Source organism: Oncorhynchus clarkii, chromosome 10, assembly GCF_045791955.1.
Source record: "Oncorhynchus clarkii lewisi isolate Uvic-CL-2024 chromosome 10, UVic_Ocla_1.0, whole genome shotgun sequence".
Taxonomy (NCBI): domain Eukaryota; kingdom Metazoa; phylum Chordata; class Actinopteri; order Salmoniformes; family Salmonidae; genus Oncorhynchus; species Oncorhynchus clarkii.
The window spans coordinates 13,686,801-13,710,735 of record NC_092156.1 but is presented as its reverse complement, the minus strand read 5'-3'; the positions used below and the strand labels follow the sequence as shown (position 1 = coordinate 13,710,735).

Here is a 23,935-nt window from a genome sequence, read left to right as displayed (position 1 = left end):
GTATGGTTAAAGTGACTATACATATATGATAAACAGAGAGTAGCAGTAGCGTAAAAGAGGGGTTGGTGGGTGGCGGGACACAATGCAGATAGTCCGGGTAGCCAATGTGCGGGGGCACCATATCAGGCCACTCATAGGCAGGAGGAGAAGAGAAGGAATGGAGGAGGGGAGGTGGATACCTGTATCTTACTGAAGAATATCTTATCCCACAGGCTGTCCATGCGGATGATCCCCCTGCTGACCTCTGCCCCTTTTCTCTTAGCTGCAAAGTTCAGCAGCCAACGCTTCAATGGGGTGTTGGCCTGGCTGAATATCTGTAGAGTACACACATAGACATTCAAGAGAGGGGGTGAGTTGATATAAGATATGAAAAATGAAGGGGGGGGTTGGTGTAAAGGCTGGTTCTCTCACCTTGTCGTACATGCGGTTGAGCAGTCGAGGTACCACAGGGAAGATGGTGGGCCGTAAAGCCTTCATGTCATCAGACAACAGGCGGATGTCGCCTTGGAAGAAACCGATCCGGCCACCGTGACAATACACCACAGACTGGGGAAAGAACCTAACAGTTACAACTGAGTCAAAAAGCACTTATTGTATTCAGTTGCATAGATCTGGCCTAATGCCGCTTTCGAGACAACTCGGAACTCAAAAACTCTAAAATGTCCACTTGGAAACTAGGGCTCCGACTTTCCCACTTGCAAAATATCATAATTGACAAACAGGAAACTTGACGCAAAAAAATATATTGATTTTAACTCGGAGGTTCAGAGTTTCTGAGTTGTCTTGAAAGTACCACAATTCACACCGATCTTTGGAACAGTTCCTGTTTTTGAGGTCATGATGAGGACAGGCTCTGCAGGAACTGCCATTTTTTCTTTCACGTGTTGAAAGACATGATTTGCATAATAGACTGGAGCGCACTGGCAGGGACCATAAAACTTACTGTATATGGAAAAGCCTATTCAACGAGTTCTACAAGGAGAACATGGGTCGTTCCTTTTGAGGATGAACTTAAAGGCGTTTACATTAGTTACATAAAGGTCACATACATTAACAGTGTCTGGGTGTGTGCATTCTTGTGAACGTGAAGTATGTGCCTGCTTGTGTTGGAGGGGAAGAGAGGTGGTTTCCTGTGTCTGTGTCTCACACACTAACAAGGAAAGAACCTCGGTTGAACCTGTATGGTTGCTTTACCCCTTCAGTACTGAAGCTGATCCAGTGCCAGCTTTGTTGTTTAACTCATAGTAGTTATTCAAAATAATACATATGGGACTGATCCAAAATCAGTAGTTAGGGACTGAAAACACGAGCTGTGGAACCACAGCTATCGGAAACAACAGACCAAGCCAGCGATCTAAATAGCACCCTATTCCCTTTGTAGTACACTACTTTTGACCAGGGCCCATAGGGCTTTGGTCGAAAGTAGTTCAGTATATAGGGGATAGGATGCTATTTAGGATGCATCCCAAGCTAGAGGCAGCGTGGGGGGTTAACAGCAGGGCTCAAGTTTCCTGTGGGGGTGAAACTGTTAGTACCGGCAGAAATAATGCACACCCATGACTGTATGAGCCAGCTTATCCAGAGCAAGCAGATGATATGCCTATATAATAATATAATGTCACAATGAAATCCAACCGCAGATAACCAGGTCAATAACAGCCAAGGACAAGGGTAATCGCCAAGATCCTGCATGTCTGAAAATACAGGTACATGTGTATACACACACACACACACACACACACACAAAGAGGAGCAACACCCATACCAACAATTATACAGATGAAAGCTTAGTATGGGCTTTTTTTGAGAAATTACCTGGATGAGTCTTTCAAACATGTGCGCCAGAGGCAGGAAGGAGATAAGAACGTCATCTTGGTTTGGGAATATTACTTTCTGTGGCATGGGGAAGAGGAAAAGTGGTTAGCAGGGGATTAGAACCGCCCCATCGGGTACACAACGGTTGAATCAACGTTGGTTCCACGTCATTTCAACGAAATTACATTGAACCAATGCAGAATAGATGTTGAATTGACTTCTGTGCCCAGTGGGGTTTGTTTCTCACCACTCAACTGTCAAACATGATCTTAATGAGAAACAGATATTATACACAAGCACACAAAAACAAATACATTTGTGCATTGTACATTTCCATCTTGTTATTGTCCCATGTAAGATATGGGACTTGAAGCCATTTAGTGAGTCATACATCTAATATAGTTACATAAATGGGAAATTTAGCACCTACTCAAGATAAATACTGTACAAGGGAAATTTCTTCCACAGAAAGGGTCAGCTATACCATAGTCCGATCGAACTTACATCTGTCACTTTGAGGAAGCCTGAGAAATCAGCCACAACATTCCCGTGTGTCAGCATGACTCCCTTTGGGTTTCCTTTGGACAGAAAACAGTGCAACAAAATCAATGGACTCCTCCTTCACCTGCTCTCAACAATGGATAGCACGCTATTCCCTTATAGTGCAATACTTAGGACTATGGTAAAAAGTAGTGGACTGTATATGGAAACGGGTTTCCTTTTGGGACCCATCCAGTATCAATCGATGGTAAACAACAAGGTTAGATATATATATTCGGAAAAACAAGTTAGCAGCCTAGGAACGAAAATAATTATCATTGTGGCACTTCAGGCTACACATGAACAGTATGTGTTTTGCTTTGCCATAGTGGGAGCAACCTGAGTTGAATAACCCTGTAACAGCCTTTGGAACACACACACTCGGAGAGACAGGAGTTTAGATTGGCCTCAGTGCAGGCGTGTAACAAGTGCACCAGGGGAGACATCCACCATGGGAAAACACATACTGGCTGATGGAAGTTACACTGAAAGACCAACAGATGGCACTCTTTCCATTATTGCAGTGGGCTGCTTGTGACTAAAGCTGTGGTTAGTGTGGAAATACCAGGGTATTCTATATGACTGTATTTGTGGCCAGACCGTAATAAAATTACCAAGCGCCTTACATTGTTGCCCCTATTACTATGTAACTCCACTGTAATAACTCAAGTAACATAGTAGTTACGTAGCTGTAACATAGTAGTTACTTTGTAAATTACATGGTAACAAGGTTGTTGTCTATTGTCTGCAAAGGTTGTTACATTGTAACTAGATAGTAATTATAAAGGTTATACCCTACTGGGTTTCACTTTACATTAAGTTGCTTGCTACTGGGTGATAATTAAAAGTATATCTTATGTAACTACATTGTTCTTGTATCACACTTGATTCGGTATATGTAGCCTTTGAGCCAGGTCATAACATAGAAATAAACCAATTTAATATGACCAATAGTTTATGACAGGGTGTGGCTTGTTGTTACCAGGTCCTAGCCTATTTATCAACCCTGGCATTACATGTGGATTCAATGGTTGTGGCATCTTGTAGTTAGTTACATGCAGGGTTGGGTAGGTTACTTTCTAAAATGTGATCCGTTACAGTTACAAGTTACCTGTCTGAAAATGTAATGAGTAACGTAACTCAGTAATGTAATCGGATTGCATGCTGTTACTTTTAGATTACTTTCCCCGTAAGAGGCATTAGAAGAAGACAAAAATGTATGTTACCAATTGAACGACATCTATTGCAGGATAAATCAATGTTAAAGTTTACATAGCTGGTCATATATGGATGTTAAATCAATGTTAAAGTTTGCATAGCTGGTCATATATGGATGTTACATTTTACTTTATGTGTTGGTTGTGTAGGCTTCTTCTAACCCATCGTTTTCTACAACATATAATAATATTATTAAATTAGATCTTTACATTAAAAACCAACGTCTATCAGAATTCCAGTCATTCCAATAAATGTCATACACCTTGATTTTAGGACTTAGAAATATGGAAGTATAGATTAGCCAAATTGTTTTACCTGAGCATGACCCCAAAACTAAGGACGTATTAGCCAGCCCTACTCTGTTGTTTATGATTTTGTTGTGATGGAGGACTGATTGGGCTCATTGATTCAAGTTAAAAAATAAATGCTGCGCTCATGGAAAGGCATGCTTTGCCAAGAGTGTGCAAAGCTGTCATCAAGGCAAAGGGTGGCTACTTTGAAGAACATAAAATATAAAATATATTTTGATTTGTTTAACACTGTTTTGGTTACTACATGATTCCATATGTGTTATTTCATAGTTTGATGTCTTCACCATTATTCTACAATGTAGAAAATAGTCAAAATAAAGAAAAACCCTTGAATGAGAAGGTGTGTCCAAACTTCTGACTGGTTCTGTATAAATCATTTCCAAAAATGGATGTAGCAACTACAGATTGCCCCTTTAAGTCTATCAAAAGTTTGCAAGTTTCAGCATGTGTCCATTACGCCTATGGATTTTTTTATCAGCATGAATTAGATTAGAATAAAAGTGGGGCTTTTATTTCATAGGCTGGGATCAGCACTATGCAGCTGTTGCAAAAGCGTATTTTTCACTGGCTGTCCACTGGTTTCAAAAACAATGATTGATAGGCAGCTTAAACTTCTTGAATTCAACCATAATTGGGTTCAAATACACATTTAGATTTGTGAACAGCCATCCACAACAACCACAATCCGTAAGGCGCAAATAGCTAAATGAGAGAGCAGCAGTGTGATTCACATCGATGCACTATGTAGATGTCAATAATAAGTGATATCCGTATCATCATAGACTACACCACTGCTGTCATCCTTACCTCCAAGCGTTTCTTCAAATTGGATAATCTTTGGATGCCGACAGCAGTCACACCATTGGAAGACATAGCTTGGACTGTAGCCTATTCCTGCTCTTTTCATGCGATCCATCAAACACATTTGGTGTTTCATCATAGTGGTCTCTGACTTGTGGTCAAACTCACTCAGGTGGAACAAACTTAAACCTGCGCCTTTTTTTCAATGCTGATTTGAATTTCATTGAGAAAACAAAGTGTCAAACATCCTTTCTGAATTTAAAAGTAATCCTCAAAGTAATCATCTAGTTTTTCAAAAGTATCGGTAACAGATTACAGTTAACGTTTTTTTGTAATCCCTTACATGTAACGGGTTACATGTAATCAGTTACTTCCCAACCCTGGTACATGTAACAAGGACAGAGTTTGGTTTGAGTTATTAACATGGTAATTCACAGGTGACTTTTAAATGTGTAATTACAAAACATTAGTTACATAGTGGTACAAGAACATGTGTAATAACATCAGTAGTTACACATCTGAATCAACCTTCAGCAAGTGGATGTGTGATTACACATTCCTTGTTCCAATTGTGTAATATCTGATAGTGCTACAACCTTATTACCATGTAATTACATAGTAACACCTACAGTATGTAACTACTATATTGCTAATGCAGTTATTACTGTGTTAGTTACAGTACATGGTAATAGGGGCAACTTAATGTAAAGTGTTACCCAATGAATTTAACAGTTTTGACAGTATTTGTTATTATGTTTTAGCAAAGTAACATTAGCCAAAATGCATAGAATTGCAGGAAAATAGTTTTAAAACTGAAACCTTTTTTCTTAGCACCATTACAGAATATGTAGTATCACATGAAACTGGCTTTAAAACCGAAACATTTTCTCTCAGCTCCATAGAGAATTGTGTAGAATTTCAGGAAATTGGCTTCAATGCAGAAATGGCTTTGAAATTGGGGCGTCTAAAATGTTCTGTAAAATTCAGCCATGCCGACGGGCCGACCACGCCCATTGCCATGCCCCCCTGCCACGCCCACCACCTAAGCCCCTTTTGATGCAGAAAAAAACCCTTAAACTGCCTTTCCCTCTGAAGTCTCACTGTTAATAAGGGCCCTACCATGACCATTACTGTACCATTTCAACCCTGATACATGGCATTGGCTTTAAGTGGTCAGAGGGAGGCCTCTTCCTGTTAATAATCTGTCACACACGATGAGAGAAACAATAGACACGCTTCATAAAGTTGTCCTGAAACAGACCAAAGCTACCGTCAGGGTTGGACTTGAACCAGGGATTGTGGAGGAACTATTCAGATACTGCATTACTGTGTTAATACACATCAATATTGTGATCCGTATTGCCCCCCCCCCCACCACTGCAACTCTCTGTTGTCATCTATGCATAGTCACTTTAATAACCTACATGTACAGTGCCTTGCAAAAGTATTCGGCCCCCTTGAACTTTGCGACCTTTTGCCACATTTCAGGCTTCAAACATAAAGATATAAAACTGTATTGTTTTTGTGAAGAATCAACATCAAGTGGGACACAATCATGAAGTGGAACGACATTTATTGGATATTTCAAACTTTTTTAACAAATCAAAAACTGAAAAATTGGGCGTGCAAAATTATTCAGCCCCTTTACTTTCAGTGCAGCAAACTCTCTCCAGAAGTTCAGTGAGGATCTCTGAATGATCCAATGTTGACCTAAATGACTAATGATGATAAATACAATCCACCTGTGTGTAATCAAGTCTCCGTATAAATGCACCTGCACTGTGATAGTCTCAGAGGTCCGTTAAAAGCGCAGAGAGCATCGTGAAGAACAAGGAACACACCAGGCAGGTCCGAGATACTGTTGTGAAGAAGTTTAAAGCCGGATTTGGATACAAAAAGATTTCCCAAGCTTTAAACATCCCAAGGAGCACTGTGCAAGCGATAATATTGAAATGGAAGGAGTATCAGACCACTGCAAATCTACCAAGACCTGGCCGTCCCTCTAAACTTTCAGCTCATACAAGGAGAAGACTGATCAGAGATGCAGCCAAGAGGCCCATGATCACTCTGGATGAACTGCAGAGATCTACAGCTGAGGTGGGAGACTCTGTCCATAGGACAACAATCAGTCATATATTGCACAAATCTGGCCTTTATGGAAGAGTGGCAAGAAGAAAGCCATTTCTTAAAGATATCCATAAAAAGTGTCGTTTTAAGTTTGCCACAAGCCACCTGGGAGACACACCAAACATGTGGAAGAAGGTGCTCTGGTCAGATGAAACCAAAATTGAACTTTTTGGCAACAATGCAAAATGTTATGTTTGGCGTAAAAGCAACACAGCTGAACACACCATCCCCACTGTCAAACATGGTGGTGGCAGCATCATGGTTTGGGCCTGCTTTTCTTCAGCAGTGACAGGGAAGATGGTTAAAATTGATGGGAAGATGGATGGAGCCAAATACAGGACCATTCTGGAAGAAAACCTGATGGAGTCTGCAAAAGACCTGAGACTGGGACGCAGATTTGTCTTCCAACAAGACAATGATCCAAAACATAAAGCAAAATCTACAATGGAATGGTTCAAAAATAAACATATCCAGGTGTTAGAATGGCCAAGTCAAAGTCCAGACCTGAATCCAATCGAGAATCTGTGGAAAGAACTGAAAACTGCTGTTCACAAATGCTCTCCATCCAACCTCACTGAGCTCGAGCTGTTTTGCAAGGAGGAATGGGAAAAAATTTCAGTCTCTCGATGTGCAAAACTGATAGAGACATACCCCAAGCGACTTACAGCTGTAATCGCAGCAAAAGGTGGCGCTACAAAGTATTAACTTAAGGGGGCTGAATAATTTTGCACGCCCAATTTTTCAGTTTTTGATTTGTTAAAAAAGTTTGAAATATCCAATAAATGTTGTTCCACTTCATGATTGTGTCCCACTTGTTGTTGATTCTTCACAAAAAAATACAGTTTTATATCTTTATGTTTGAAGCCTGAAATGTGGCAAAAGCTCGCAAAGTTCAAGGGGGCCGAATACTTTCGCAAGGCACTGTACATACTACCTCAACTAACCGGTGCCCCCACACATTGACTCTGTCCCGGCACCCCCCTGTATAGATTGTTATTTTTTTACTGCTGCTCTTTAATTACTTGTTACTTTCATCTCTTATTCTTATCCATATTTTTTGAAACTGCACTGTCGGTTAGGGGCTCGTAAGTAAGCATTTCACTTTAAGGTCACATGTGACTAATAACATTTGATTCAATTTGATCAGCTTGTAAGAATAAGACACTTTGGCGTGCTATAGTTTATCTGGTGGCTAGATGGAGATACCTGTGGTACCACTGGTGAAGCACACAATGGACAGATCTTCTGGTGTAGGTGGCTGTGGGGAACAAAAGCACAGTCAGAATATAGTCCGAATGAGATCATGAACTCATTGATATCACCTTCAGATAATAGTCAACGTTATATTAGCCCATCTCAGGCATTTAAAGCAATATGTGAATGTAGAAGATGGTCACGTAAAACGAGAATACAAAACACTCACAGACTTAAAGTGCTATGTTAGATCAAAAGGGATATTAATACAGTCTGCATTTTAAACAATGGTTACTACAGTAACAGACAGCTAAAGAATGTTTGCAGACCTTATCTCTACTGTGTTGTCTTGGATCGTGTGATCTCAATTCTAACACAATAGCACACATAGATTGCAATTAAAGGGAACCAATTGGTTTGTACTCAGGTCTCAAAAGCACAAATCTGAATTGTATAACATTTAAGTACACATTCAACACAACCCTCTCTGCATACACAAATAGGTCATGGAGGGAAAACTGTCACCCAGCCAGAGATCCTGTCTAAAATATGTCTAAAACATAACAAAACATAGTCAGCACCACTCTGAGGTCTTCCTGCATTCTGCCTGTGCAGAGCGCGGCAGACAGGGACAGACCGTATACATCTCGAGGCTGGATGCTGTCCAACTGACACCATATTCCCTATTTAGTGCACTACTTTAAGGTGAGAGTTGGGCGGCATGGATTGAGTAGGGAATAGGTGGCTATTTGAGACACAGACAACTAACCAAACCAGACATATAAGACTGAACTCACCAGGGGCTTTCTGTGGTTCTCTCTGCCCAGATCCTGGATGGGACGGCAGCATGCAAACAAGCACATCATCTTGTGTTAGATAATCATTAGAAGAACCATAAAACACAGCCATAATAAAGTGGAAGGGCCTAAATATCTGAACAACTCTCTCTTGCTTGCATAGTTTTACACTGGGTTCATTTAGTAAACTGTAACGGAAGCATTCTTTCTTTATTTGACTAAATGTAGGATTTAACCATAACTTTTGCTTGTATCATAATGTTTGTTTTTTGTTGACATGGTAATTTACAGCAAGGAAGTGAGACAGGCTAGACCTGTTCAAGATACCATCATGTTCTGCAGAGATAATAATGCCTATCTCTTGCCCTCAGAGGGCTAGTACATGGATTATAGTAAACACTGTACATACTGCAGTCTTTATTAAGTTATAGCCAACACACCAGTCATACATTAGTGTTTGGAGTGTTCAGAGTACATAGACATGGAGCCATTGAAGTGTTGTTCATTCTTCTCCAAAGAATCAGTCGTGTGGCTTGCAAGCAGTGGAAAGAGTACACAGCTGAGCTACAAGTCTCTGCATAGACAGGATTGGGCTTTGATACATTATATTAGCTGAGCTGAGGCCTCTCTCCCTCCCCACCTGAAGCCCCTCCCTCCCCTCTCCATGAGCATCTACTCTCCCCCTCCCTCTCTCCCCACTCCCTACCCCCATACACTACTCCCCCATCACCTGTGCCCCCCTACACACTATCCCTACCTCCACATCTTGCATGGACTGGACGATGACCCCGCAGCCCGCCCCCTCCTCCAGCAGGGCAGGATCAAAGGGGTCCATCAGGATGATCCTCTTCAGCCCAGGGGTCTCCTGCCTCTCCACATTACCCAAAAGCACCTGGGCCTTCTCAGGCTTGTCACAGATTACTGTGACGATGTCCGCTGAAAGACAGCACACAAAAGGCCCCCACTTCTTGTGTGAGAAATAGAAGACACATACATGATCCAATCAGCTAGTAAACACACAGATAACTACTGTTCTACACACAGATTTCCATTTCACGGCCTTGGAGCAGAGACAAATTCTGTTGGGACACTGAGCCAAAACAAAAGCACTGTCTAACTGAGGGGCAGTTGGAAAGAGATGAATAACATAATAGAGTTTGATGTCAGTTAACTGATTAGTGTCAAACTGAAGGATGGAAAGTCCTGAGGACATGGGGAAGGAGGAAAGTGTAACGACAGAGAGAGGCTCTCCCTTCCTCCCAAACCAACTGAGCTAAGCTCATTACCTCCAGCATAAGGCGAAGGTGAGCCCTAACCTGATTCCTCTGTGTGTGTGTGTGTGTGTGTGTGTGTGTGAGAGAGAGAGAGAGAGAGAGAGAGAGAGAGAGAGAGAGAGAGAGAGAGAGAGAGAGAGAGAGAGAGAGAGAGAGAGAGAGAGAGAGAGAGAGAGAGAGAGAGAGAGAGAGAGAGAGAGAGAGAGAGAGAGAGAGAGAGAGAGAGAGAGAGAGAGAGAGAGAGAGAGAGAGAGAGAGAGAGAGAGAGAGAGAGAGAGAGAGAGAGAGAGAGAGAGAGAGAGAGAGAGAGAGAGAGAGAGAGAGGGATTGTGTGTCTGAAACACAACACAATAAAACAGAATTCTCTTGTCTAAGGACAACTGTTCAGGAAGGGAAGGACGAGTGTCTCAGCTTATGAGCTTCATCTATAGCAGGGATGGGCAACTTTGATGGGGGTGGGGGCCACAAAACCACTGAACTCTTCATGAGGGGCCAGAGTTGCTCGCAGGTCTGCGTACCCACATGTGCATACCCTAGACAGAGTTTCCCAAAAATATATATATAATAAATATATAATATATATAATAAATATAGAATATCTTTTTGGGGTGGGTATCGATCCGAGGGCCTTCAAAACCCACGGCCGCCTGTTGCCCATCCCAGATCTATAGGTAGGATGTGTTTCATACAAGCTGTTAGCAGCAGGTAGCCTAGTGGTTAAGAGCATTGGGTCTGTAAATTAAAGTTTGTTGGTTCCAATCCTAAACGACTAAAATGTAACATCATTTTTTAACACAACTGGACCGCAAAAAAGTATCAAAATAACTGGTCCATGAAACTAAAGAAATGTTCCTTTTAAATTAAAAGGAAGAGTCTCAGATCTAGTGCTATAGGTTAATAAAGAGTAGACGGGGCAAAGTAGGGCATGTGCCAACACAATAGGTTGTGCGTTGGCATACACCTGTATGGCATAACCCCGGCCTGGCTATAGAATTACACCAGCACACAACAAGCTCCAGTGGCCAGTGGCGTGTATTCATAGTAGCCGAGGACACCAAAAACTAAAAACGTGCACTGTATGACAGAGTCATAGACCGTTTCAGCAACATGAAAGAAGAGGATGGTATTGGCATTTCTCTACAACTAGGGTGAGTCAACATGTTTTTTCTATTTGCACACACACACACATGCAAGCACACACACACACATGCAAGCACACACATGCAAGCACACACACACACACACACACACATGCAAGCACACACATGCAAACACACACACACACACACACACACACACACACACACACACACACACACACACACACACACACACACACACACACACACACACACACACACACACACACACACACACACACACAGAAATCAGTACCATGGACAGCCACATCATATTTAGCTTATGTTGATTGGACTAAATAGTTTTTGATATCTTTTAGTTGTCACTGTATTAGACCTAGCAGAGGTGATTAGATAATGTTGAAATGTTGAAGTGTAAATGGTTCTGGAATGGTGGAGGCAGATTCTGTTTTCTTTAAGACTTGCGGTAAAACTCTGTGGTTCTAAATCAATAGTTGTTTAGTAGTCAGAAAATGTGGGGAACATTAACTTATCATGCTGTAGGCCACGTAACGGTTCGTTACATACAATATGCTTTGTGGACTTCACAGGGGTTGCTCTCCGGTTTTGTGATGAAACAAAGCTGTGGTTGAATTTATTCTGCCACTGTGTGTTCTTACTGTCTCTGCCTTAGGCCTATCTATATATCACAGTGGCAAGGCATATGAACTAACAGGTTGTAGAGAAAACAACGCAATTATCACAACACATAGGTTGTAATATGGCTTTTTTTTCTGGATTAGCATCCCTGGTGATTTTAACCACGCACCGCTAATGCCAGCAGTATAATTACTGTCAGGCTCTGTCCCAAATGGATCCCTAGTACCTATGTCGTGCACTAGATTTGACCAAGGCCCATAGAGGTGAATAGGGTGCCATTTGGGACACAGAAATCTGAAATCTGTTAGTCTTACCAGTGTTGATGATGTAGCGTATGGCATCAGGCCCTAGTGTGTCATACAGAGGCACCACCACCATAGAGTAGGTGTAGCAGGCCAGCTCCGAAATGATCCACTGCAATTAGAGACAGACAGGTCAAAAGGAGGCCAGGGCACCGTTGCCATAAAGCGCAATAAAAAATCCATCCTCTACGAATGGAGTTGGAGCTGTTAACCTTTATATCATGTCAGAACATTTGTGAATCAGTTTCTTGTCCCAAATGGCACCCTATTCCCTATATAGTGCACTACTTTTAATAGGGGTCTGGTCAAAAATATTGCACTATGTAGGGAATGCGTGCCATTTGAGACACACATAATGTCTCGCTTTGACAATGACCTCACCTCTGGCCTGTTCTGTGCAAACACTCCGATGAACTGATCTGGGCACGGCGTGCAGCCCTGGCTCAGCAGCCCCGACCCCAAGTACTCCGCCCGGTTTGTGACCTGGAAGTGAAAATGAATGGGCAGCAGCTGAGCGTATGTTGAAGCAAGAAATATGCCAGTATAAAAAAATATAAAACAAGCTTGTTTGCGCTATGCTCTCCTCAACTGTCATGATGTCATAGATCAAATATTGGAGCAGTGTTTTTGTAACTCCAGAATCCTTCCAGCTGCAGCATTCCAATGCTGAAGTGTTTATAAGCTTCCTGAATAAATCCCTCTCAGTAACATAGAAGATAAAATACCATGAATAGAATGCTGAAAATAAATCCCTCCGGTTTTGTTAATAAATGTATGTTAAAAAGTCCAGTTGTTCAGTGCAATGGTACATAAAGCTTTAGTGTAAATCAACTTGAAATACAACTGTGTGTTGCTACAGATGTTTTAGAAGCAGCAGACGTAGGGGGTACTGTAAACTCAGCATCTGTTGATCAACTACATGACACGTCCAAGTGGAATACAAACTACAAGGACTGAGTTACATACAGAGCTATAGATTGCTCTTGTGCTTCAGTGTTCTGCACAGAGGTAGTTCTACTCTGTGCTTACCTCTTTATAGGACAGCCACTTGTAAGGCTTTTCGGGTAGCCGGGAGCCTAAGCAAGGTCCATCACCTAGAGACAATACCACAACAAGACGAGTCAGTGAATTTACAAAAACACAGAAACCCCCAAAGGATCACATGACTGACACTCATCGTGACCATGCATGTAGAGTCTCTGTTCCTCTATCGATTCCTCTTTAGCAGTCTTTTTACTGGCTACTAACTACAATTGCTGCTGAGCATTATGTTGGAATCAGTCAGTTAGTCAGTTATAAGACCGTCTGCTAAATGACTAATATGTCAATTTAACTATATTTAATTAGTCAGTTAGTCAGTCAGTCAGCTAGTCAATCAGCAAGTCAGTTAGTCCGCTAGTCAGTCAGTCAGTCAGTCTGAAATAAGACTGTCTGCTAAATTACTAATATGTAAATGTAACTATATTTAATTAGTCAGTTAGTCAGCTAGTCAGTTAATCAGTCAGTCAGTTAATCAGTCAGTCAGTTAATCAGTTAATCAGTCAGTCAGTCAGTCTGAAATAAGACTGTCTGCTAAATTACTAATATGTAAATGTAACTATATTTAATTAGTCAGCTAGTCAGTTAATCAGTCAGTCAGTTAATCAGTCAGTCAGTTAATCAGTCAGTCAGTCAGTTAGTCAGCTAGTCAGTTACCGTCAGCTAGTTAGTTAGTCAGTTAATCAGTCAGTCAGTCAGTTAATCAGTCAGTCAGTTAATCAGTCAGTCAGTTAATCAGTCAGTCAGTTAATCAGTCAGTCAGTCAGTTAGTCAGCTAGTCAGTTAGTCAGCTAGTCAGTTAGTCAGTTAATCAGTCAGTCAGTCAGTTAATCAGTCAGTCAGTCAGTCAGTTAGTCAGCTAGTCAGTTAATCAGTCAGTCAGTTAATCAGTCAGTCAGTTAATCAGTCAGTCAGTCAGTCAGTTAGTCAGCTAGTCAGTTAATCAGTCAGTCAGTTAATCAGTCAGTCAGTTAATCAGTCAGTCAGTCAGCCAGCTAGTCAGTCAGCTAGTCAGCTAGTCAGTCAGCTAGTCAGTCAGTTAGTCAGTCTGTCAGCTAGTCAGTCAGCCAGCTAGTCACAGTTAGTGACTAACTGCTCGGCTATTAAAGTGTTTACCTGTACTTAAGATACTTTTTCTAAACTCTTAACACAGCAACACACCGACATCACACAATTAGACAAATAGTAAACGTTCTGCTCAAAACCACATTTTGTTCATTAAATACCAACTCCGCATTTCAAAATGCAAAAAAACGTTGTTTACATACACTAACTCTATAAAAACACGGCAAACCAGACTCAATATCTAATCATTCTGTCAAAACACGAGCATATTTTCTATCTAAGAGCAACATATAGTCAATCATAGCAAAACAACTTTCAAAATACTAACAGTTGATGGCATTACAAAAACTGCATTACTTTTCATGTTTCATTTCTACCTGCAGACATTAGACAATATGAAATACACCGTTTTTTATCATTCACTTTCCTTTTACTGTAAACCACTCTACATTTGTTGGTTGAGTGTTGTATGTGTGCTTTTTTGGCAACCTACTATCTAAAAGTGAATGAGTCATCTTTACTTTATAGAATGTACAGTAGATAAAATAGTAAGTGACAGAATTGCTGCAGTAAAAGCTTTATTAGCAACATGAAATTGTGATCAACAAAAAATCCAACATACTTTGGTTAAACAACACCTCCAACATACATGGCCTTTGGTTCAACAACACCTCCAACATACATGGCCTTTGGTTCAACAACACCTCCAACATACATGGCCTTTGGTTCAACAACACCTCCAACATACATGGCCTTTGGTTCAACAACACCTCCAACATACATGGCCTTTGGTTCAACAACACATCCAACATGCATGGCCTTTGGTTCAACAACACCTCCAACATACATGGCCTTTGGTTCAACAACACATCCAACATACATGACCTTTGGTTCAACAACACCTCCAACATACATGGCCTTTGGTTAAACAACACATCCAACAGACATGGCCTTTGGTTCAACAACACATCCAACATACATTACCTTTGGTTCAACAACACCTCCAACATACATGGCCTTTGGTTAAACAACACCTCCAACATACATGGCCTTTGGTTCAACAACACCTCCAACATACATGGCCTTTGGTTCAACAACACCTCCAACATACATGGCCTTTGGTTAAACAACACATCCAACATACATGGCCTTTGGTTAAACAACACATCCAACATACATGGCCTTTGGTTCAACAACACCTCCAACATACATGACCTTTGGTTAAACAACACCTCCAACATACATGGCCTTTGGTTCAACAACACCTCCAACATACATGACCTTTGGTTCAACAACACCTCCAACATACATGGCCTTTGGTTCAACAACACCTCCAACATACATGGCCTTTGGTTCAACAACACCTCCAACATACATGGCCTTTGGTTCAACAACACCTCCAACATACATGACCTTTGGTTCAACAACACCTCCAACATACATGGCCTTTGGTTCAACAACACCTCCAACATACATGACCTTTGGTTCAACAATACATCCAACATACATGGCCTTTGGTTCAACAACACATCCAACATACATGGCCTTTGGTTCAACAACACCTCCACCATACATGGCCTTTGGTTCAACAACACCTCCAACATACATGGCCTTTGGTTCAACAACACCTCCAACATACATGGCCTTTGGTTCAACAACACCTCCAACATACATGGCCTTTGGTTCAACAACACCTCCAACATACATGGCCTTTGGTTCAACAACACCTCCAACATGGCCTTTGGTTCAACAACACCTCCAACATACATGGCCTTTGGTTCAACAACACATCCAACATACATGGCCTTTGGTTCAACAACACATCCAACATACATGGCCTTTGGTTCAACAACACATCCAACATACATGGCCTTTGGTTCAACAACACATCCAACATACACGGCCTTTGGTTCCAAATGTGTAAAAATACAACACAATTACAGTAAAAAAGGCATACAAGGGAAAAAACAGTAAAATGCCCCGTCCTGTTCTAATCTATACCATCTTCAGCATTTGGACACATGTTCTCGTCCACATCACATCTTATGTCGTCTCTCGCTATGCACCTTGGATAGAAATGCTTGGCCTGCCTCACCCACTCCTGGGAGTCTTCAGCTGAGATGTCTCTGCAGCCGGCATCCAGGGGGGACATTTGGTCATGTGGCCGTTGATCAAAAATCCTCAATGGGCTTGAGGAAAGGTGAGTAGGGAGGGAGGAAAAGGGAAATCCTTCTTGGATGGGCTGAAAACCAGTTTGTGATTGCATGTGAATGGTGTAATTCTACATTGTCCCATGCAATCACAAATGTCCTCGTGTTTCCTCCCTTTCTGCTTCTGGCACCAGTTGTTGGTGGAGGCGCTCAGTGTTGTAGGGAGCAATCTGGCATTTCTGCAGGACCAAACCAGCACTCGAGATCGTAGCACACATTGTGATATTTGCTCCTCACTGACCCGGCACATCAACGGTGGCCCTTTCCCCGATTACCTTTCTTCCCACACAACGTGTTTTTGCCAGGTTAAAATCTACATTCATTATTTAATGTGGGTTCTGGTTAGCCTCCAACTCCATGACTCTCTGAAAGAAATCAAACACAGTATGTGTAAGTGCTTTTCAGTATGTCCTACTGTAACCCACACCATCACACCTCCTCCTCCATGCTTCACGGTGGGAACCACACATGCGGAGATCATCCATTCACCTACTCTGCTTCTCACAAAGACAAGTGGTTGGAACCAAACATCTCAAATTTGGACTCATCAGAACGAAGGACAGATTTCCACTGGTCTAATGTCCATTGCTCGTGTTTCTTGGCCCAAGCAAATCTCTTCTTGTTACTGGTGTCCTTTGGTAGTGATTTCTTTGCAGCAATTCAACCACGAAGGCCTGATTCACGCAGTCTCCTCTGAACAGTTGTTGTTGAGATGTGTCTCTTACTTGAACTCTGTGAAGCATTGATTTGGGCTCCAATTCCTGAGGCTGGTAACTCTAATGAACTCGTTCTCTGCGTCAGAGGTAACTCTGGTTCTTCCTTTCCTGTGGTGGTCCTCATGAGAGCCAGTTTCATCATAGCGCTGGATGTTTTTTGCGACTGTACTTGAAGAAACTTTCAAAGTTCTTGAAATGTTCCGTCTTGAAGTAATGATGTACTGTCGTTTCTCTTTGCATATTTGAGCTGTTCTTGCCATAATATGGACTTGGTCTTTTACCAAATAGGGATGTCTTCTGCATACCACCCCTACCTTGTCACAACACAACTGATTGGCTCAAATGCATAAGGAAAGAAATTCCACAAATTAGCTTTTAACAAGGCACACCTGTTAATTGAAATGCATTCCAGGTGACTACCTCATGAAGTTGGTTGAGAGAATGCCAAGAGTGTGCAAAGACATCATCACGGTAAAGAGTGGTTACTTTGAAGAATCAATTTTTTGGTTACTACATGATTCCATATGTGTTATTTCATAGTTTTGATGTCTTCACTATTATTCTACAGTATAGAAAATAGTACAAATAAAGAAAAACCCTTGAATGAGTAGGTGTGTCCAAACCTTTGACTGGTACTGTATACACAGTCTAGTCTGTCCGCAGTCTGACTTTAGGCCTCACCTCAGATGCTACTTCCAATGCTCTCAGTTGCCATGGTAATCTAGATAGTACTTTATCCCCTCACCAGACAGACCACACAGACAGTGCACCAGCACTTTTTCAGACCACAGTGTGTGTGTGTGTGTGTGTGTGTGTGTGTGTGTGTGTGTGTGTGTGTGTGTGTGTGTGTGTGTGTGTGTGTGAGTGTGTGTGTGTGTGTGTGTGTGTGTGTGTGTGTGTGTACACACCGGCTATGTGGAGGCCTCTCTGGAACACCTCATACATGGTTTTGGCATCCTCGTGGTAGTGTGTCAGCAGATTATTGGGGCTGTCCCCCAGCATGGACCTGCGAACCCCATCTTCATGCTAGAGACAGACAGACATGAGGAGATAGACACAGACAGTGAGGCTAGGACACACACACTAAAGTAACAACATGGCTATTTCTGGATGTAGTCCAAATATATATTCCAAATCCAAATCCTTATTCTCTAAGCTATGGGAGCCATTATTATTATTGTTATTATGCAAATTGCCAGCTTTTATACATGCTTCAACAGGTACAGTACAGAAGCCTCAGGGCAGAAAGAGAGATTGGTTTACACGTCGAATATCCGTCTTTAGGCCTTACTCTGATTGAAGCCGGAGTGGTTGCTGACACCTAAGTCAGTCTGTGATTGTTTATAGTAGTAAAGGGGGGGTTCTAAGCTGACATTTGAATTGTTTTAAGATGGTTATACTATGGATCATTTAGCTATTTGATTTAGAATTGTAGGACCCTTTTAGATATAAACATAAATACAATAATTATTTGATAAAACATTTAATTTAGCCTTTACTACTATAGCCAAGAGAAACGCATTGAATAACACATTCATAAATGTATCATAAGAAACAAGGTTTTGAAGTGTTTGTCCTATATCTAGGAGAAATGAGTAAGCCCAGGAAATAAATATATATATATATATTTTTTACACATATTTAACTCCTTTTGAAAACTACCTTCATACTTCCAGTAATTTCTTTCAACCAGTATCAGTTACCTTCAGACAAGTCCCGTGACACTTGTGGGGGTTGTAGAGAAAAATGGAGAACACCATCATGTTGGCGAAAGTCTCCCCTTTCCATATAGTGGTCATAATAGTTAGTCAAACCGTTCAAAGGCTACAGAACTTTGGGATGTCTCATGGTCTGACAAACACTGCTCCAGCTCTGACACTTCACCGCAGATACGGAAGTGTGACATCGGCTGACAGATTTTGATGGGGATTTATTTATTTATTATTGTTACTTAGATTGACTCTAGGGGGTTTAAATACCTTCCATTCCTCTCCTGATAAATTGAGTAAAGAGGCCATTATGGTTTGTGGCAACTGGGCATGTGCATGAGAGTTACTCAGTATGAAAGCTACTCAAAGCAAGCAGGAAATTGCTAAAGAAAAGGAAGCAGTGGAGCTGAAACTGTACCTGAAAACTGTCTGTGCATCTGTGTGTTTGTGTGTGTGTGTGTGTGAGTGAGTGAGTGAGTGAGTGAGTGAGTGAGTGAGTGAGTGAGTAAAAAACAAATTATCTGAAAATTCTGATTTGCCAACTGAAACTGGGCTGTTGTGAGGATGTGCCTGAGTCAAGCGGGCGTAAATTAAATGTAATTCCCTTTTTCAGAATGAATCAAACCACCGTTTTCTTTCTTTCATGTGTAAAGGCTCTCCAAATCTGTTTCTTATGATTCATAAATACTTTCCTAAACCTAAATAACCTACAAGATCAGAGTATTTTTAAATCTACCAACTGGTGCTGAAATGGAGATGAATGTGTGTATTTAAATAGCTTTCTTTCATTGATTCCTGATATTCTGAACCCGTTCTCTCCATATATTTGAGTAAGTCTGTGGACAAAAATGAAACTAAAAGGCACATCGTATTTAAAGGGATGGTTTAAGCTAAATGTACTAAATAACCTATCGAATGACCACTCCACAAGGAAATCTGTTGGCCTGCAAGTGGCAGGGTTTTCAGCAGTTAAATTAAATGTATTCAGAGCGTGCAAGGTAGCTACACCCAAAGAGCGTGTTACGCGACCAAATACTGAGAAGTGCGCAGGAAAGGCATTCATTTCTAAGTCTGAATCGGCCCCAAAGCATCTCAGAAAGTGCTGTTCTAGGATCAGGTACATCCTGTATTATTCATTTTGATCTAAAAGACTAAACAGATCCTAGATCAGCACTGCTTTTCTGAGACATGTTGCGAATACAGATCCAGGTGGAGTATTGTATCTCGATTCGTTGGCTTACCGCCACTTCTTCAGACTGGTGTTGGAGATTGCAGGGAGGAGAGATGGCACGTGGCCGTGTGGCCAGCCAGTAGGCCAGCACGGCGGTCAGGGCACCGATGCCCACCAGTGTGGAGATGGGCAGGGAGCGGAAGAACTGGTTTAACTCATCCAGCTCTGGCAGCTGTAGACTGCTCTGCAGCTCCTGGGTCTGCATCCTCTCCATCAGGGTGGAACTCAGCTCTGGAGTGGGATAGCAGGAGGGGGGAGAGAGATAGAGAAGGTAAGAGAGGGGGGCAGAAAGAGAGGAGAAGATAGAGAGGGGGAGGGAGGAGGGGGAGGGAAAGAGAGGGGGAGATGCAGGGTTATGACTTACAGAATAAGGCTTTAGCTTGATCCCACAACACAGTAGATCTTTACTATATAAAGTATGTATTGTACCGTACAGCTTTAGAAGTCAGAGATAAACTTAGAAAAGCTGAATAGAAATACAGTACAAAACTATACAATCAAGCATGAAGCCCAGCCCATGATGTATAATATACTTTATTCAGTGTGGCAGGTTGGTGGACGGTTTAAATGCTGAATTTCTTTCTCCCGTCCTTAGTAGTGCGAGTCACACATAACAACACCGCACTGCCAATCAGATTAATTTCCTTGTTGTTCTTGGTTCACTATGCAGCAGAAATAGACCGCAGCAATGACAGTTACAGCAGCCACCGTGTGAAACCCTTCATCTACCAAAAGAGAACAGGCCACACTTCCTCTTCTGTCAAAACTGACAAGTATGAGTGTTTTTAACTACAGTACACACTATATATACACACACACACAAGTATGTGGACACCTCTTTAAATTAGTGGATTCGGTCATTTCAGCCACACCCGGTGCTGGCAGGTGTATAAAATCGAGCACACAGCCTTGCAATCTCCATAGACAAACATTGGTAGTAGAATGGCCTTACTGAAGAGCTCAGTGACATTCAACGTGGCACCGTCATAGGATGCCACCTTTCCAACAAGTCAATTCGTCAACTGTATGTGCTGTTATTGTGAAGTGGAAACGTCTAGGAGCAACACCGGCTCAGCCGCGAAGTGGTAGGCCATACATGCTCACAGAACGGGACCGCCGAGTGCTGAAGCACGTAAAAATCGCATGTCCTCGGTTGCAACACTCACTACTGAGTTCCAAAATGCCTTTGGAAGCAACGTCAGCACAAGAACTGTTCTTCAGGAGTTTCATGAAATGGGTTTACATGGCCGCACACAAGCGTAAGATCACCACATGCAATGCCAAGCGTTGCCTGGAGTGGTATAAAGCTCACCGCCATTGGACTGGAGCAGTGGAAACACGTTCTCTGGAGTGATGAATCACGCTTCACCATCTGGTAATCCGATGGGCTAATCTAGGTTTGGTGGATGCCAGGGGAACGATACCTGCCCCAATGCATAGTGCCAACTGTAAAGTTTGATGGAGGAGGAATAACAGTCTGGGACTGGTTTTCATAGTTCGAGCAAGGCCCCTTAGTTCCAGTGAAGGGAAATCTTTACACTACAGCATACAAGGACATTCTAGACATTTCTGTGCTTACAACTTTGTGGCAACAGTTTGGGGAAGGGCCTTTCCTGTTTCAGCATGACAATTCCCCCGTGCACAAAATGAAGTCCATGCAGAAACGGTTTGTCGAGATCGGTGTGGAAGAACTTGACTGGTCAGCACAGAGCCCTGACCTCAACCCCATTGAACATCTTTGGGATGAATTGGAACGCCGACTGCAAGCCAGGCCTAATCGTCCAACATCAGTGCCTCACTAATGCTCTTGCTGAATGGAAGCAAGTCACAGCAGCAATGTTCCAACATGTGCTTTTGATAAGAAGTTACATTGTGTGTCTGTCTTTATTGATTTGTCGAAGGCTTTTGACACCGTGGACCATGCTGTGTTAGTGCAAAGGTTAAAATGTTGTGGAATTACTGGTCATGCTCTAGATTGGTTTATAAATTACCTAGCAAATTGTACACAATGTGTAATGGCATATGATTGTAAATCTGAGTCCATAGAATTGTGCTCAGGTGTTCTGCAAGGTTCTATTTTGGGCCCACTGTTGTTCATTTTGTATATCAACAACATTGGGGATCTTATTGAAACAGCAGATGTTAATTTTTATGCAGATGATACTGTTCTTTATTCAAGTGGTAGTAGTTTATCTTTAGCTTTTTAAAATGCCCAAAGAGCATTTAGCATCATACAACAGAATCTGCATGATTTAAAGCTGGTTGTCAATTCGGGTAAAACAAAATGCATGGTATTTTCAAATGCCAGGCATGTTACTAATCATGTCATTGCTCCATTAGCTGGACATACTATGGAGCAAGTTAAAGTTAAAGCTGAAAATAGGTTTTGATTTTTCTTTTGAGGCCAGGAAGGAGCGGGGACGATGTACATTACTGGCGGTTTTATATTTTAGTGATGTTATATATATGCAGGCCTCAACCACTACCCTGAGAGCACTTGATTCAGTATAGCATGCAGCCCTCAGGATCATTACAAATCAAAAATGTCTAACACATCATTGTGATCTCTACAGCGCTGTTGGCTGGTTGTCATTGACCTTGCGTAGGCTTAAACACTGGTGGTATACACTGATTTATAAGGCCATATTGGGTCAAATGCCATTTTATCTCTGTTCTTTTTTAGTCAGGTTGGTAAATAAATATCAATTACGGTCCCATTCTCATTTGCTTCTAACAGTACCAAAAATTAGAACAGGTCATGGTAGAAAGAGTTTTAGTAACTTAGCTCCGTGGTCCTGGAATTCTCTCCTGAACATTAAAAAATTGTATGATCCACTGTAGTTCCATTGGTGGAGTTTAAACACTTGATCGATGTATATATCATAGAAGAGTGTAAATGTTTTTGGGCCAGCTGTTTTTAGTCAAGATGTAAAATGTTTTTGTTGTACTGTATGTGTGTTTATAGTTTTGTTTAATGTTGTGTTAGTGTATGTAAGTTTTGTCTGAAATGTTGTTCCCCCTGCTGCTATTGGACCAGGTCTCTCTTGGAAAACAGATGTTATCTCAATGAGAAAAACCTGTATAAATAAAGGTCAAATAAAAATGTAAAAATCTGGTGGAAAGCCTTCCCAGAAGGGCAGAAGCTGTTATAGAAGCAAAAGGGGAACCAATTCCATATTAATGACCATGATTTTGGAATGAGATGTTCAACAAGCAGGTGTCCACTTATTTTTGGTCATGAGGTGTACGACCCTATCAGTACCCTCTCTATGGGAAAGTTACAGAAAGGTTACAATAATAAGTAATGACGGTAATACTATTACTGCTCATAATGATATACGATGCCTGGTACAAAGGTTTGCTTTACGAGCAATGCCGTCAGGGGTCTGCCAAATAAAAATGTGATTTGCAAACATAAAAAAAACAAACATGTATTTAAAAAATACAAAAATTCTTCACATTTTCAAATACTCCATTTATATTTATATACAGTGCCTTGCGAAAGTATTCGGACCCTTGAACTTTGCGACCTTTTGCCACATTTCAGGCTTCAAACATAAAGATATAAAACTGTATTTTTTTGTGAAGAATCAACAACAAGTGGGACACAATCATGAAGTGGAACGACATTTATTGGATATTTCAAACTTTTTAACAAATCAAAAACTGAAAAATTGGGCGTGCAAAATTATTCAGCCCCTTTACTTTCAGTGCAGCAAACTCTCTCCAGAAGTTCAGTGAGGATCTCTGAATGATCCAATGTTGACCTAAATGACTAATGATGATAAATACAATCCACCTGTGTGTAATCAAGTCTCCGTATAAATGCACCTGCACTGTGATAGTCT

The 23,935-nt window shown here is 41.5% G+C and overlaps 1 protein-coding gene across 2 annotated transcripts in view; it reads right to left on the bottom strand.

The window, feature by feature from the left end:
- The window catches only part of LOC139418032 (long-chain-fatty-acid--CoA ligase 6-like), a 91,860-nt gene that overhangs the window by 10,900 nt on the left and 57,025 nt on the right, over positions 1-23,935 (bottom strand). For both annotated transcript variants that reach the window (XM_071167129.1, XM_071167128.1), the window contains exons 2-13: positions 20,098-20,318; positions 18,056-18,173; positions 13,148-13,212; positions 12,500-12,601; positions 12,131-12,230; positions 9,561-9,739; positions 8,804-8,836; positions 8,019-8,070; positions 2,320-2,393; positions 1,816-1,893; positions 412-546; positions 180-314 (exon numbers count right to left, since the gene is read on the bottom strand). In XM_071167129.1, coding sequence (XP_071023230.1) covers positions 180-314; positions 412-546; positions 1,816-1,893; positions 2,320-2,393; positions 8,019-8,070; positions 8,804-8,836; positions 9,561-9,739; positions 12,131-12,230; positions 12,500-12,601; positions 13,148-13,212; positions 18,056-18,173; positions 20,098-20,301 — 1,275 coding nt within the window. In that variant the 5' untranslated portion in view covers positions 20,302-20,318. The remainder of the gene's footprint in view (positions 1-179; positions 315-411; positions 547-1,815; positions 1,894-2,319; positions 2,394-8,018; positions 8,071-8,803; positions 8,837-9,560; positions 9,740-12,130; positions 12,231-12,499; positions 12,602-13,147; positions 13,213-18,055; positions 18,174-20,097; positions 20,319-23,935) is intronic.